This window comes from Alosa pseudoharengus, unplaced genomic scaffold, assembly GCF_046254945.1.
Source record: "Alosa pseudoharengus isolate Yale_2024_CS ecotype anadromous, Long Island Sound unplaced genomic scaffold, YU_APseudo_1.1 YU_APseudo_1.1_scf_15, whole genome shotgun sequence".
NCBI lineage: Eukaryota > Metazoa > Chordata > Actinopteri > Clupeiformes > Clupeidae > Alosa > Alosa pseudoharengus.
The window spans coordinates 14435561-14452930 of record NW_027468620.1 but is presented as its reverse complement, the minus strand read 5'-3'; the positions used below and the strand labels follow the sequence as shown (position 1 = coordinate 14452930).

General features: G+C 41.7%; 1 protein-coding gene across 1 annotated transcript in view; it reads left to right on the top strand.

Moving 5' to 3' along the window:
* The first annotated feature begins 11321 nt into the window (after positions 1-11321).
* mrps5 (mitochondrial ribosomal protein S5) overlaps positions 11322-17370 on the top strand; it is a 32126-nt gene continuing 26077 nt past the window's right edge. The window contains exons 1-2 of the mRNA XM_076285680.1: positions 11322-11370; positions 12450-12587. Of these exons, the coding sequence (XP_076141795.1) occupies positions 11322-11370; positions 12450-12587 (187 nt within the window). The remainder of the gene's footprint in view (positions 11371-12449; positions 12588-17370) is intronic.

Sequence of the window (17370 nt, the reverse complement as noted above, 5' to 3'; positions counted from 1 at the left end):
TGTGTGTGTGTGTGTGTGTGTGTGTTTTTTTGTTTGTACGAGGGGGAGTGTGTGTGTGGGAGTGAGAGCGAGAGAGAGAGAGAAAAATGTTAGGCATATGTGTCCACTGCCTTAATTATATCAGTTTATAACTGTAATGTGTGTAGTGTGCTATTTTCTGTTTGTATTTGTGCATGTCTTCCTCAGTGTGTGTGTGTGTGTGCGTGCGTGTGTGTGAGTGTTGAGAGGGTGTAACACGACGGGTAGAGTAATTAAATGAAAGTCCATCTCTTTTAGAGTCAGCCATGTGTGTGTGTCCATATTGCCATAGCGACATGCGGGATGGCGGCAAATTTTTTCGTTGACAGCTTGTTTGTCATGTAGACAAATGATTCTAACACACAGGAACAAACAACTTGCAGTTTTCAGACGGCTGGCATTAGCTTGGAGAAGCCCATTGGAACATATCCCTCCATCTGGAGAGATACTGGCTGCACCAAACCATACCACGTTTTCCCCGTATATCTTTCTCTCGCTCTCTCTTTCTCTCCCTCTCTCGATATTTGTGTCTCTCACTTCTGTGTTCCCCCTATCTATCTATCTGTCCACCCATCTATCAGTCTATCTATCTAGTTTCTATATATATATATATATATCTTTCTGCCTGTTTGTCTATCTATGTATCTATCTATCTACAGAATATCTGTCTCTCGATGTCTTGTGTTTGTCTTCTCAAATGCCCCACTCATCATCACTCCATTATTTATTTTCTTTCTCTGTTCTGTCTTCTGTCATCTCCCACCACCCTCTCTCTCTCTCCTTCTCTCCATCCTTTCTTCCGCTGTGAGTTATCCATGGTTGATGAATGCAAATGGTAATTAAAACCTGCTTGTAATATGAGCATCTATATTGGCCCATGAGGCTGAGCGCTTTTTCTGCGGTATCGATTACATCAGACCTTGATGCGCACCACGCAGGCAATCAATCCCAGCTTTTCAGCACATGCCATTGATCATCTCATCAGATAGGGAAGATCGGGCCGAGGTGTTAATGGATTTTTGTGAGATGAGACTCCCTCACTCTCTCTCTCTCTCCCTGTGTGTGTATTTGTGTGTGTGTGTGTATGTGTGTGTGTGTGTGTGTGTGTGTGTGTGTCTCTAATTCCAACTAATGCAACTAATGTAATACTTCCTCCCCACCTCAAAGTTAAGGTAGATTACAAATAGAAAACTAATGTACAACACTTTTGTTTTTGATTCTGAACCTACACTGAATAATATTCACACTGATGCTACTATTTTGGTCAGGAGGTAGTAATTACAGTAAATGTACTCTATGTGGCAGTTAAGCACAAGCATTTGTATTATCTGTCTAGTGAGTTAGGGTTGTCAACAGAGCAACACACAGCAAATAAACTCACAAAAAATTCAGTCTGGTATGCTGTGTTGTTTTGCGATTGCACAATGTAGAATATGCATACACAGCACATCTTTTATTATTTCTTCCTCTTTTTTATTCTGCCCATTACAAAACTACAAAATGCTGTATTAATGCGTCTCAACTGGAATTAAAGTTTCTGTGTTGATCCATGACTTTTCGTTTTTAACAGTTCATGTGTAATGTGTAATTAATGCCATCGGTTGCGTAATCTAGCTCATGGAGCTGTCCAGACTTTATTAAGAAGATATTTTACTCAGTTTAATTTTAGCCGTTAGATAATTACAACAGTATTTCAGATGGATCTGCAATCAGAACTTAGGACTGTAAAAGAATGGGATGCTGGAGCATAACAATTTCCAAGAAATGTTTTGGCTTTTGGATCTTTGTCACAGAAATGTGACCAAGGGTCATAATGACGTTAAAGCCATGTCTGCAAAATTATTATTTGTTGAGGAATGAGGAAAACTTGTCTAGATGACTGAAATAATTGCTGACAACTTACAGTCGTACAACTCTATTTTTGTCATGACTGTAATTATGTTGAGAGTGAGATTATAGTGCTATAACCATGCAGAACACAATACATTATGCAATAAAACTGTTTCATGTAAGTGCATCACTCAAAATGTAACAATTATTTTATAGTGAGTGGTTGAGAGGTGACCATAAAAATCCTTCTCAATACCGCATTGGTAGCATCTGCTATCTACTCTGAGTTAATTCTTATCACTAGAGGTTAACGATGCTAATGGTCTCGTCTGAGCACCGCATGCCCTCTTTCCACAAGACTGAACCCTGTTAACCATGGCTCACAGTATCCGTAAAGTACGAAAGGAAATAAGAGCTGCTGAGAGAATATGGCATCAATCCAGAGCTGCCAATGATCTTAGTAACCATTTACACTCGTGGAAAAGGCTTTCTACAAGAGAAGTGGAGAACACCACAGACAGTAGAAAACTTTTTTCTGCTTTCCAGGGACGTCGTTAGGCTGAAGCCACCCTAAGATGATCAAAAGCCCCCCTAAAAAAAATGCACACAGCCATCAACAACAAGTATCAAAGCTAGGGATGCACGATATATCGGCGGCCGATATATTATTGGCCGATAAGTGAAAAAATGAAAATATTATTATTGCTCCGATAACAGAATTCTGGCCGATAAAAAGTCCTAATTTAGACCTACGTAGCCTAAGGTCCGTCTGGCTACACTGAGCTACTTGAGCTTGGTTGGCTATACTTTTTCCTCAATATAAGGTCAGCGGTGTGAATGTATTTCACCACTTTACAAACTCTAACAAAATCTGTGGATATGCGTTCATTTGGGAATCTGTGCATCTCAAAATCGTCTCGTGAATGATCCGCCATTTAACCTTACCAGAGCGGAGCTCAGCCCTATCTAGAGCCTTGTGCTGGTGTGTTTGCACTTTACCGCGCTGGTCGGGGAAACAAATAAGCAAACTCGTTAGTGGGACGAGTACATAAGTAGGCCTAGTTCTAAGTTGTGTTTTAGTATTATATTTGCATTACGTTAGCTTGGGTTTTGTATTACTACCTAGAAATATGCTAACCATTCCTGCTTCAGTTCCAGACAGGTCATCATAATAAGTTATTAAAACCTTCGGGGCTAACGCCTTTCATTTCACCTTTCATTGGACTACTGTTTGCACCTTCACCATGACACTCACTCCCTTTAGCACATCACCAGTCCTGGCCCTGTCACTACAAGCGTCTTATGCTTGATCACCCTCAAGCACATTGGACTTTCTTAATTTAACTTATATAGTGTATTTAGTTTTTAGTTTTGTTAGTTTTCTTATCTGTCTTATCTTCTACTGTCTTTATTGTACAGTGGTGTTTAGTTATATGTTTATACTTACACTTATGTTTACCACTTCTGCTGTAAGTGCATGTTGTGTGTTATGTCTGTATGCTACCGAGACCCTTGAATTTCCCCTTGAGGATCAATAAAGTATCTATCTATCTATCTATCTATCTATCTATCTATCTATTTCTGCTGCAGCAGGTTGTGCGCAACAGAGTAGACGGACATAAGATACAGTCTGAGGAGTTGCAGCATTATTGAGTTACCCGCAGTTGAAACTAAACCTAAGTTTCCTTCACAAACTCTGATTTGGTCACTATACTGTAGCTTATTCCCAGCTGAGCCGTTTATGAGCGTTTAGTCCTAAATTAAAACGATTCATACTCTCTAGCCACTCACTCGCTATTCACTGACGTCAGTTCACTTAAAGGAGCCACACATACTGTAGGGCTAGGCTACTGTTATGTTGTTGACTGCCGAACTATTGAGGACTATTATGAGTTCTGTCCATCATTTGGTGGTAGGTAAAATTACTGAAATAGAATTATGCTTATTAAATGCTTTCCTCAAATCACTTTTCACAAGTAATATTATCGGTTATCGTATCGGTATCAGCCACAACAAACCAATAAATATCGGTTATCGTTATCGGCCCTAAAATTCCATATCGGTGCATCTCTAATCAAAGCCTCATGACTTCACTACAGGTGTACCTCAGGGATCAATGCTTGGCCCCTCTGTTCTCCGTGTACGCCACTTCCATAGATGAGATCATTCCTGCCCATAGATTTGCCTATCACTATAGCCTATATGTGGATAATACTCAACTTTACCTGATGACTTTCTTATGTCTGTTTGGATTTCTGCATGCCCATATATAGCAGCCAGAATTATCCCTCACTCTGACTTACAGGATACTTACTGGATCTGCACATCTTAAATGACCAAGCTCTATACCCCTCCCGCCCTCTGTGGTCCTCTGATGGGCATCTGCTCTGTCGCCCTTCCATCAACACCAAGAGTTCACTGTCTAGATTCGTTTGGTCCATGATTCTTCATTGGTGGAATGATTTACCTGATGCTTTTTGTTCTAGCAATTGTTTTGGCTATATTTAGGCTACTGTATATGACTTTACACTGTGTTAAACTGTTAATTTGAATGTTTAAGCCATGTTTATTGATGTCATTGTAAGTCACATTGGACAAAATTGTCTGCTAAGAATAATAAACACAATATATTTTTAATTTGGTAGTAAAAGCTTTTCACATGAGAAAACTGTCATTTGTCAACACAGTCTTCCTAGAGAATTATAACACATCTTTATTGTCAGCTCTATGTTAGAGTGAGGCCTTATCTTAAAATTCAAACATGCTTAAAAGTTGCTGGGGCTACTGGCAGTAGACGATGGCTACTTGTCTAGACAATCAGATTCTTCCCCAGAAATATTTCTTCTTGTCAGTTCACATCAGTCACCATACTGGTAACATGTCTGGAGAACTGGATCATATAGAACTGTACTTATTTTCTATAAAAAGCAACCCTTATTCCCCAGCAACAGGGAAGAGCCATTCAGAGGCAGTCACTTCAAAAACAGTTTGGGAGCCTGTGTGCCAACAGTCTGTCAGGTGAAACAGTGAGTACAGACGCCATGTGAGCTGAGTGTTTTCAGTTCAATTCTGCCCCCATTCATCAACATGGTCTTCTCGGTTGCGTGACTCCTGCCTCTAGTGGTTAAATAAACCTCACCTCTGACACTACGGCTGACACACTTCACCCTGAATGATTAATGACACCTGGAGAGCGACTGATTCGGAGTGATTACAAGGCTTTACTCTCACTCATGCATTACGTTCATAATATTATGTCAAAATGTATTTTTATGTCCTGGTGTGATTATGTAAACATTAAATATTGACATGAGCTGCCTACCCACTGTGGGAGAAGATGGGTAGAGAATGGTGGACATAGTCAGTACCAGTGGATGCTCTTTCATACACATACACATACACATACACACACACACACACACACACACACACATATATACACGTGACGGGGATGATAAGAAAACACATATTTTGCCAAGTCACTGATAACACAGACATGTACTCAGTCCACACACAGACACCCTCGCACTGTGCAGGTGACAAGAGACACTTAAGCATAGAGAATGTATTACTATGGTTTGCTTTGAACTGGTCTCAGATCAGTATGCAGTATGCACTGTATTTGGGGGGGAGGTTTTCCAACTACATTTGGCCAATTGTAGCGGAGAGTTTAAACCAAGCCTGTTTTATCTCACTGTGAATAATTCAGCCCTGTTAATAATTCATAAGGCATAATAACTGCTGAATGTGTGGTAATGAATTATGAAATGACGATCATTTAAAGGCACATTTTCTGAGGGGTTTAAGCTGTGCCGCGCCTATAAATAGATGCTTCATTCTCACTGACAGAGGTATGGGATCTCACTGAAAGAGGAGGGAAAGGGAAGCCGTTGAAAGAGAGGGATGGCGTGAGTGAAACCGTACAAGAGAGAGGGGGGGGTGTGATGGTGACATACAGGGAAGGGCGATGAGAGAATGTGTGTGCCGAGAGACAGAGAGAGAGATGAGGAGGCCAGAGAGGGAGAGAGAGAGAGAGAGAGAGAGATGAGGAGGCCAGAGAGGGAGCTGGGTCGTTCAAACTCCAACGTGCAGAGAAAAGAGGGATTACGAAAGAGGAGACACACACAAAAGAAGAACAGAGAGAGAGAGAGAGAGATGGCAGGATAGAGGGATGGGAAGACAACAAAAGAGAAGAGAAGGAGAGCTGAGAGATCAACGCTATTCTGGATGTATCAGGTGTGGTGGATTAATAGCTGATTTATGCAGTTGTGCCATCTAAGTATCTGTTCCCTCTCTTCTCTCTCTCTCTCTCTCTTTCTCTTTCTCTCTCTGTATGGAAGGCTTGCTGCAGACACACACTTTGAATATTAAATAGGCAGATACTCACATGTATACACACACTCACACTCACTGAATAAATTTCCCACTCCACCCCTGCCCCCCCTCCCCCAATGGCCTCTCCCTGCCCCTCCTAAACGCCTTGAGCTCTGACCCGAGCAGGAAGCCTCCTCTGAAGTCAGTGACCTCGGGATTAGGGGGAGAATCAATAATTCAGGCTGACCATGAAAACACTTCGCACACCACCACCACTACCTCCACAGCCTCAGCTTTAGCCGCAGCTAGCTGGCAAGAAGCACTTCCCTCACTTTACTGGGCTTAAGACGTTGCATCACATTCAGCTGAGTCATAGTTTTTCTGGGGTGTGTGTACGTGTGTGTGGCGGGCGGGGGGGGGGGGGGCAGTACAGTATGTGAGGGAGGTGGTTGAAATGAAATGCATGCATTTCATGTTTATGAGAGAGACAAGGAGAGGAAGATAAAGTTTGTGTGAGGAAGTTTCTGTGCATGCATCTGTGTCTGCCTGTGTATTGGGTCACCTCTCTCCTCTGTTCCCAAGATGCTGTCAGCTCTGATTTCCTCCTTCTGTTCTAATCTTTTCCTCCTCCCCCGCCCTCTCACTTCCTCTATCTCTTTCTCTCTTCCTCAGATGCTCACCTTCTCTACCTGTCAGACGCTTAACAACTCTCTTCCTCGCCTTCTCTCTCCTTCTCTCTCACACACATACACACACAGAGATCAGAGATACACTCCTTCATTCTCACTCACAGAGGCCAAAAGTTTGCCTAAAAACACAGCTTTTTCCAATTAATATTACAACATTTGCCTCCATCAATATTTCATCTGACACACAGTTCCCTTAATTATTCATCAGCCTTGATGCAATTTCTCTAACTTTTTTGCTAAATTATGAAGAGAGGCATTAACTACTGTAATGTGTTTTGTTATTGTAACCAAGCTCCATCCTCATGATTGGGACTTCCTGTTGCGCGGAGGCTGGATAGTGAGATTGTAAGAACATTATATTATTGCATCAAAAGGAAAGAATACACAGCCCACTACACCACAGGACCCAGACTGGAGGACAGAGAGAGAGAGAGAGAGAGAGAGAGAGAGAGGAGGGAGGGAGAGAAGATTACACATTTATCAAAAGAAGCCAGTTGTGTGTTGCTAGGGGACAGCTGACACACCAGTGTTGGGATGTTTATTTCCAGAAGTCGATAAGGACCAATAATCGCAGATGTGCCAATGCTTTGTTTCATGTTTTGCCAGAGTGATGTGCTCTTGTTTGCTATAGTGAGGACATAAATGAACCACTGTGCCCGGGATGCCTTCTTTTCCATTATCTCCTGAGATGAAGACGGCCCCTGCATTTCCCTGGGCAGTGGCTGTGAATTCACATCTGTGATCTAAAATAAAACCGCTCCTCTAAGTGTGGCCTGCAGACATCTCTCCAGAGCCCACTGGCCTGTGTGTGTGTGTGTATGTGTGTGTGTGTGTGTGTGTGTGAGAGAGAGAGAGATTGTGCTACCACATTCAGTATTTCAGTGTGAGTGTGCTTGTGTCTTATGTGTATTGTCAAAGACTTGGTGAGAGCATACTTGTGCATAGTAGGAGTTTGTGAAGCAAATCCTAGCATGACAGTTTGTGTGTGTTCTATAGGAGTTTACTGTATATCTGGGCATGCGGATGACCTACAAACTTCGGGTTTCAAAGTTCTACTATATTTTTGCTTTTGAAGGTCTTAACAATAATTTTATACTAATGAGCTCTGATTGCTTTCCAATATTGCAATCCTCTTTTGGCTCTGGAAATGAAGCATGGAAATAAGAGGACATTGTTGACTCCTTTGAGCATTCAGCCTGCAAAAACAAAACAAATAACACAAATGATTATGCCATTTCTGCTGCCAAAGTTGCCCAAGCTATTAACGTGAAATGATGCCATTAAGTCTAACGCTATTTTCCCCACCACATGAATGTCACGGCGCTTGAGACGACAAAAAATGGATGGTCATCATAACATAGACACGAAAGGACATCTCATGTCAGTATATGGCAGAAAAAAAGATAAAGAAATTCAGGAAGACATGCAAACAGGAAGAAAAAAAGATAGAGTGTGTTTGTTCTCTGATTATTTCCCATGGTATTTTCAGTGCTTAGTCCTCCTGTCAGAGGGATTCTACTTATCCTTTGATTTGCCTTCTCCCTCCACAAAACGATACTTAATATCAGGCACTGGGGCAATTGACTACCTTAGGAGCAGTGTGATTACGAAACAGCACTGTGTGTGTGCGTGTGTGTGTGTGTGTATGTGTGTGCGTGTGTGTGTGCCTGCTTGCGTCTGTGTGTGCCTCACCAGGCACGTAGCTGCAGCGTTCTGTTCACGGAGCACCTGCTGCAAACATTAGCTGCCACTATAATCAATGGAACTGGACTGGCTATACCAGACATGATAGCGACATGTATGTTTGAAAAAATGAAACCAGTCTTCCAAAACTATGTGTACGCTCCACAAACGGAGCGCTTCAGTTACCTCGTGCTCAGTGTCAGTGTTATGACTGCAGTGTCTTTATAACATTACTTCGTTTTTACAGAGTCATAATTCAAGCAGTTAAAAACGCATCTGACAGGGGGGACCTCATATGAAATCAATTCAGGCCATGACCCCAGTCCCTATCAAAACTCTGACCTTGAACTGTTCCCCCACACATTCCTGCCCTTGGTACCAATTGCATTCTAAACATTCTAAGCATGACCATGACCAAAAATGGATTACTGAGAGTCAATTGCATGTTGTATGTATAAGATACTTTCATATGCTTATAGGGTTCCAGGATTTTGTTGTAACCTTGGGATGACACTTCCACATGGCTTAAATCAAACAGCACTGCAAGATGGCCGGTTGTTGGATAATGCACATTTTGTCTTGGACACACAGACAGGGAGGGAAGAGGGAGGGTCAGACAGACATTAATTAGTCAGTTGCTGCCATGGGCGGATTATGAACTTTCGGGCCCCTGGGCCCAGATGTATTGAGGGCCCCCCACTAATTGTCGTATATGTGGGAGGGGGGGTTTGGGATGCCTCCCCCAGAAATTTTTTCATTTGTTTGATTTCCTGTATTCTGGTGCATTTTGGGGATGGCCAATACTAAATTAAATTCATGAATTCATAGCCTACATCCTGATTTGTTTATATTGAGGCAATGATTCCATGCAAAGGCTTGGGCTTCAGGGCCCCCTGACCCCTTGGGCCCCTGGGCCTGGGCCCGGTAGGCCCGTGCAGTAATCCATCCCTGGTTGCTGCAAGACTGGCTGCCAAAACATAGCTGAAATGTATACTCACTGATTGGTTGGCTTGTGTTAAAGAGCTCAGTTGCCCTGTCAAACTCACGGCACAAGAAGCAGACCCTGAGTCATTTTAATGACTCAAATGTCTAAAACAAATATGCTTTCACACACACAAAAAAAACCCGACTTGCCTTAAAGGTAAACTTGGCAGGATTTCCCCCTCTGCTGTTGAAATTGTGCATTATGCTATTTCAAACTGGAAAGGTAACTATAAAGCACATGGATTTGTTTACAAGCTAGCGAACCGTTAGCATAAGTTTGGCAGAACTATGTGGATGTTACAAGGTAAGAAACACGATTTAAAACGAGTTTCTTGTTTCTCACTTCTCTTTCCGGGACGGTGGTCTCAATGTTGCAAGGTTGGTTTTCCGCCTGTGGACGCTAGGCGCAGCGGGGAAAGTCACCATTTTCACCGCAACAGGTCATTTAACCATCCAAATGATTTCTAAAAGGGTTTATTACGTTGAAATAGTTGCCAAGTTCCCCTTTAATCAACACCACTCCCACAACACACACACACACACCTTAAGCATATTTGGTAAGGGTGTGAGTCACAGACAAAGAAACCACCAACTTTTGGCGCCTTCTGAATTTGAGCCCCCCAGGGACTGCTCATTATTCAGCATAATCTGGCAGCATTATTTGCCTCCTGTAGATTTTATGATTAAAACTAAGGGCTCTGCTTGGCCATTGTTCTGCTTTGCCTTGACGACAGTCTGAATCTTAATTTGTTTCCTGTCGTGTTCCCTGACAGCTTGGCCTGTCATACAGAAAATTGGTAATGCTGTCCAGGAGATTCGCTGCTGCAGTGCTTTTTCACCCGCAGATGTTAGCCAGTGATTATCATGGTGACAGTGAGTGTGATGCAATGATGAAGGCCTCTCTCTCTCTCTCCCTCTCCCTCTCTGTCTGTATCCCTTGTTTTCATGCCCTCACACTCATTTCCCCTCTCTGCTCAGATAAAAACCTTTCATGAGGCAAACTACTCAGATAAGGGGAAACAGAGAGGCTTCCTGTGGTCACATTTCAGGGCCAGTGGCACCTGTGCACTGAGGAAGAGATAGCTGAGAGCATTGAGGACTATACAGTAGCTGTAATTTACTGATAATGACCATTGGCCATGCCACAGAGTATCCTTAAACTTCTGCTATATTACACTCATTTTCGTCTCACTATGGGCATTTTAAAGAAGCACTGTGCAGGTCTGGTTATTCCTTTGCGGTTTCTGGATTTTCGCCGGATTTGGGCAAAACTACAATCTGACTACATTTTCGAGGCGCGATTGGATACTTCCGCTGAGTCACATCCGGATTTACCCGGACCGGGTCCAGAAAGTTACATATTCGTTTTTTCCGCGGAGAAGCGATAGGGGGAGACGAAGCACCCACCAAACGACCCAGAAAGTGTTGTAGAACCATCAGAACGACTCTCAACTTGCATAATTAAGGTCATTTTTGCTAAAATTGTTATTTTGTAAATTAGAGGGACATGTAGGCTAGGCCTAGGCTATAAGTGTGTGTGTGTGTGTGTGCAACGTGCCAAAAACTCGCCTGAGATGAAATATGGTTTTCCTGAACTATGGAGAAACATGTAACTTTTTTTTTTAAACAGCAATTTTCCTCTTCTTCACAAGATAATAACCGTATTACAAATAATTTAATTTGTACATGGCGGCAAATGCTGAGAAGTCTCAGATGATTTCTAAACGGGCTCTGGTGTTTACATACAAACAGGCACTTCACTAGACTACTTGTTATTTTCATCAGGACCTTTATAATTCCAAGATGGCAGCGGCCGTACGGGTGTGCTGTGCCCTCCGTACATCACTAGGAGGTATTTTTTCTAGTCATTTAATGATAATATGTGCGATATCTTTAATTGTATTACATTACTTAGTCTTTCGTTCTGCTGTCTATTAGACAACAGTCAATTTTCTAAGTATGTAAGTAGGCAGATCTCCGAAGTGTTTTCCTTTAGCCTCTGCTAATTTGTCATAAGCATTGGGGGTCATAACATGCACTGAGGAGGAGGAGGCAACCCTGTCAGAGCCTTTATTTTGAATGGATAGATATCTTTTGTAGAATACAATGTGTATATGGTCGGGAAAGCGTATGGGCTGAAAATGTCTGGTGAATTTATGAACATAACAGTGTAGCACCTCAACTGAGTTCTAACGTTGCACGAGTTATCACTTGTGACGTTTTGCTAGCCGTCACTTTTACTAGTCTAGCTGTCTGTGGTTTTCATACTGCATATAAAGTAACCATTAATAGTTCAGCTCTTTGCCTGAAATAAACATGCAGATATAGGCTAACTTTATATTTTAAAGACATTGAAGAAATCACATACGTTGATGAAATGTCTAGCACGAAGTGTTACTTTTTACCAGGCTACATGGTTCTTTAAAACAGTGGTTTCCAACCTTTTTTGGCAGGTGACACTATTTTGATGTCACAAAACGTTGGCGAGCCCAATCATTCACAACATGTGAGAGCGAGCATATATCTCTGCTGCAACATCCAGTCGAGAGCGTGCTTTAATCTCATGTGGCCTGTAGTTTATTTTTACGTAACTAAGTAATGAAGGATCCATATTAGTTTCATGAGTTTTTGATATTTGTTGTATTCAATGCATATTCTTATGTAATGTAGCCTACTGGACAATTTTAAGATACCCAGTATCTCAGCCGACCCCATTTGAATTTCAGGCGACCCCACATGGGGTCCCGACCCTAAGGTGAAACGATGCTTTAAAGACATCTGAAATTATTCAACCCCTCTACACTTTGCTGTATTTGACTTGAAAATGTGAACAAATATATGCATTACACCTATCAGTCTCCGGTCATGAGGGACAATTGTGTTATACACAATCATCTTTGTTGCAACTGCATATTGTATCTTTCATGACAGGGGTGACGTCCCTCCGGGTGATTGGTGGTACCCTTCAGCTTTCCCACCTTTCAAGACCAAGCCCCTTGCCCTGGTCATGTGCAGCGCCTGCTGTGGTTTCATGGCAACAGACCAGACATGGTAGCTTCTTCAATAAGTGTAAGTATCCATAAAAGTGTTTGTATCCTTAACCCTTAGAACCCTAAGCTGTTTTTAGGGCATTTTCACTACCTTTATTCATAAGGATTTATTCTGGTCATTGTAAGTGCCACACACACATATTATATATTGAGTCTAGGCTATCCAGATCTGCATTTCATGTATTAGTACTAGCATTGATTTTTAAAGAATTAAAATATAAAAAGTGTATTATAAAAATTCTTATATTTCGACATGTATCTCACCACAGCAAGCTCATAGCTCTACATGCATTTCATGTCTGTGTAGGGCAGACTGTCCTGAATCGGGAAATATAATTACCATGTTGGTGGGATACTCTGGGGCTGAGCAATTTACAGAAATATGTGGTGTGTGATTTACAGAAATAAATGCCATTTTTTATTTAGTGATGAAAAATGACCTTTCTGCACTCCATATCTGTGACACGAACTGATCTGACCTGACTTGACCCAAGTTTGCGTGTTAGCATGTGTGGTGTATGTACTCATAATGATTCTCAACTTTTTACTGCATTGCCATGAACAGAGTAAAGGCAAAAAAGGTGTTTCTTTGTTGAACAAATTGGGATGCAATGTGAGCCTTGAATTGGATGCCATGCAGGAATTTGCTAGGATCTCAAAACCGGATTATGAACATGCTTTGCCATAGAGAAACACACGATAGCGTTGGATTATAAACATGCTTTACCACAAAAACAGACAAAAACGTGGGGTAAGTCCAGCTATATGAAGTTATTATTTTGCTGTCACTTTGTCTGTTTTATAACCCAGAAAGATGTACTTGGTATCAAATGATAGCCCTGTGTCTCCTCTTTCATCTGATATGCTTGCCATATCTATGCGATCACGGGTTCGCGAGTAATTCAAACGAGAGTAATGGGTGCGCGAGTGAACGCAGAGAAGTATAGACGATGCAGTTTGATTTAAATTCATGATTTTTTTAAATTATCATACTTGATCATACAGACAAGTGCGTAGTCTCTTTGGAAAGCCCCACTTCTTCTCTGTCATGCAATAAAGGTTTCATCTCGCTGCGATGAACAGTCACGGAGCAATGTAACAGAGAAGAAAGGGTGTGTTTTTGGACGCACTTTGCGTCAATCGGTTTCTAACGGTGTGTTTCCACACAGCGAAACACCTCGCGATTTTCGGCCAGCGAAATTTCGCCCCTGGGGGGCGTGACGGCGAAACCGCTAACCTTTTGACTGCAGTGTCTAGCCAGTGGTGGCAAGCGAGCTAATTAGGCTAATCAGCAAATTCAAACGTTTAAGTACTTAATGAAGATATCCAGGGGTCTTTATGCCTCGACTAAGTTGATGTTGCCTATAGACAACAATTCATGTTCATAGAAACAACAAGGTCAATAAGACATAATATATTTCATACCTGTGTTGCAGCATGTAGCCTAGCTGTCTAGCTAGGTTTACAATGCAATCCAATGTCCTAAAATACTAGCATTTCGCCTGTCAGCTAGCTAAAAAGATCGAGTGCTTAAACTAACATATATAGTGGTCTATTTAGTGGTGTATGTGCTCTGACTAAGTTCGTGTGGCATATAAACCACAATTCGTGTTGATACAAGTGCCAATGTTCGTGTAGAAAAATTTTAATCACATACAAATGTTCGTGTTACAGCTCAGGTAGTCTCCGCCATCTTGGTCAGACTTTTTTGTAACTCCCGCCTCCAAACACAAAGACGCGTACCTGATTGGTTCTCGATTGGTCCTCATTTAAATAAAGTTAAACTTTGGCCAACTTTGTTTCGCCTGCCTCGGCGATTCGCTTTCATTTCGCCCAACTAGGGCGAATTTCGTCTCCATTCAACCTCAATGAGAGCGACGCGAAATTTCGTTGTGTGGAAACACACCGTAAGGGTTAATAGCAATGTGACCATAGTTCTCTTTCAAACATTTGCTCGGTACCTCACAATTCGGAAGTGCTCTGGCATGATCAACTGGTCTGATATGATGTATAATCCAAAAGATTGTTTTTGAGTGTTTTGATAAAGGCTTCAAAACATTTTGGTTCGTGGCTTTACATTAGATGAGTATTTTAATCAAGGCATTTTTTTTTAGATATGTGGTGATGTGGAGTGTGTAGACTTTTAAGGGGCTAAACTTAAAGGAGAATTCCGGCGATTTTTCACATAGATCTGTTTCTCGAGGTCAGAGTACTGTCGGTATGGGGGAAAAAATGAGCAGCCAGGCAGCTTCAGTGCTACACTCCAGGGGCATGTTTAAAATCATTTTTTTATACCAACAACACTCGGTGACCTCGAGAAACCGAGATCCATGTGAAAAATCGGCGGAATTCTCCTTTAATAGTTACTTAATCATACAGCCCTAATTACAGATATCCTCAGGGATTATGATAATAGAACGATTTGATTTAAGTCCCCTCTGTACTTTGATTGCTGAATGTGACTTGCATTCGGATTTGAATTTAGCCTTTAGCTGTCACAACTCCAGAGAAGCTTTCACATCTTCCAATCCTACAGTCTTTCAGGTCAAATTGCCCTTCATGTCAAATTCAAACTCTGACATATTCAAGATTGCTCCATTTAATGACATTGTCAGTTTCCAGAGAATATACAGTTTTGATATGTATTACACTTTCACACATGGTTATTCATATTACCATTATCTAAACTAGATGTACCGCAGAGCGGCACAAAATATGACCGCCGCCCAGTCCAGCACATTTTTTCCACAAAAAGAAATCACGCTGAAAGGCCTATATGATTCTAACTGTCTCACTAAATTGCATTATCCACACTCAATTCTCACTGGTATCTGCTAGACAACAAGTACCAAAACATTATTAGTTCATAGATTTCACATGTAAAATTAATTTTATACAACCCCACCTCCATCTTGCCTGTTCATAATTCTGAGAAATTCTTGATTGTTTGTGTTATGTTTATGTTATGTGTGTGGGTGTGTGTGTGTGTGAGTGTGTGTGTGTGTGTGTGGGTGTGTGTGTGTGTGTGTGCGTGCTTGTGTGTGTGCCTGCGTATGTGCCTGTGCATGCAAGCGTACATATGTCTACTGTGTGAGTATGTGTCATACGTATGATTACTGTGAATGTATGTGTGTGTGTGTGTGTATCTGATTGTGCACGTGTGCACATGAAATGGGTTAACATGATTCCTGGAGGCAAACATACGGAAAAAAATGATCATCCTAGGCCCTACAGTTCTCAAGATATTCACAGAGAACTGTGTCTGCCCTACCCTCCTTTCGGGGGGTCCAGTCCAGCGGGGGGGCTACAGATCAAAACGAAAAATGACGGTTCCATGCTATCCATGTGGGGGTACATGCCCACCAAGTTTTGTGTACACCGGTCTTTCAGTGTCCCGGGAATCCTTGTTGGTGTACGTCACTAAATGTACACATAAATTATTTTATTGTAAGGCCCCCCATGAACGAAAGTACACAAAACTTGGCATGCATTCGGAGGGTGTCATAATGATCCTACACTTTTAATTTCGTGCAGTTTTGACCTTGTGATGAAAACACCTAATTTTTTGCTTTTTAATTTTTAACTAGGTGGCGCTATACATGAAATAAGTGGTAATGGGATGGGTTGACATGCCCCCTTAAGACCAACATACATAAAAAAGGTGGATCTCCTAGGCCCTACGGTTCTCGAGATATTCACAGAAAACTGTCTCCGGCCACCTACAGGCCAGTTGGTGTATAGTAACATAAATTAATTTATTGTGTGGCCCCCCATGAACGGAATTCCACAAAATTTGGCGTGCATACAGAGGGTGTCATAATGATCCTACACTTCCAATTTCGTGCAGTTTTGACTATGTTAGGTCACAGATACCTTCAATTACAACACCTCATTTTTACTTTTTTGTGTTTAACTAGGTGGCGCTATACATGAAATGAGTGGTTATGGAATGGGTTGACATGGCCCCTTGAGATCAACATACAAAAAAAAATGGTCCTCCTAAACCCTACGGTTTTCGAGATATTCACAGAAAACTGTGTCTGCCCTACCCTCCTTTCGGGGGGTCCAGTCCAGCGGGGGGGCCTACAGATCAAAACGAAAAACGATGGTTCCATGCTATCCATGTGGGGTTACATGCCCACCAAGTTTCGTGTACCCCGGTCTTTCAGTGTCCCGGGACTCATTGACGGAAATTTGGGCATGCGAAAAAAAAAAAAAAAAAAAATTATTATGACTAAACCTATATGACCGCCGCTTCGCTGCGCGGCGGTCATAATAATATTTCTTTTAGCCAGTGTTATTAGAAGCCATACTGCAGTTTGTTCTCTCTCTCCCACTTAAACCTTTTCAAACTTTAAAGCATTGATCTGTGGAGTCATGAAGCTGTAGCATTTTAATCCACTTCAAAAGCTCAAGGACTTTCTTTTATCATCCTGGTTCTATGTGAGCTACTGGATCCAGTGTATATTTATTAATTAGATGTATGAGGAAGCTTAATTAGCCAAACGTATGGGCCTGAATAGTTTAATACTACTGTAGGTTTTTTTTTCTTTCTTTTTGAATTTGTGAGCTTAGATGCTAAATACTCCATGCATTGCTTAATGTGGACGTGGATTTCTACAGGCCTCTGTAATTCCTTGGCACTAATCAATTTCAGCAGAGATGTAACACATTGAGATGTTATCTTTTGTTGTTGTTTTTTTTGTACATTTAAGTCAGGCACTCAGAAAAAGCTAAAGGCCAACCAAACATAACAGAAATGATGGCCTGGCCCTGGACTGAACTTTATGTAGTCTTGCCCT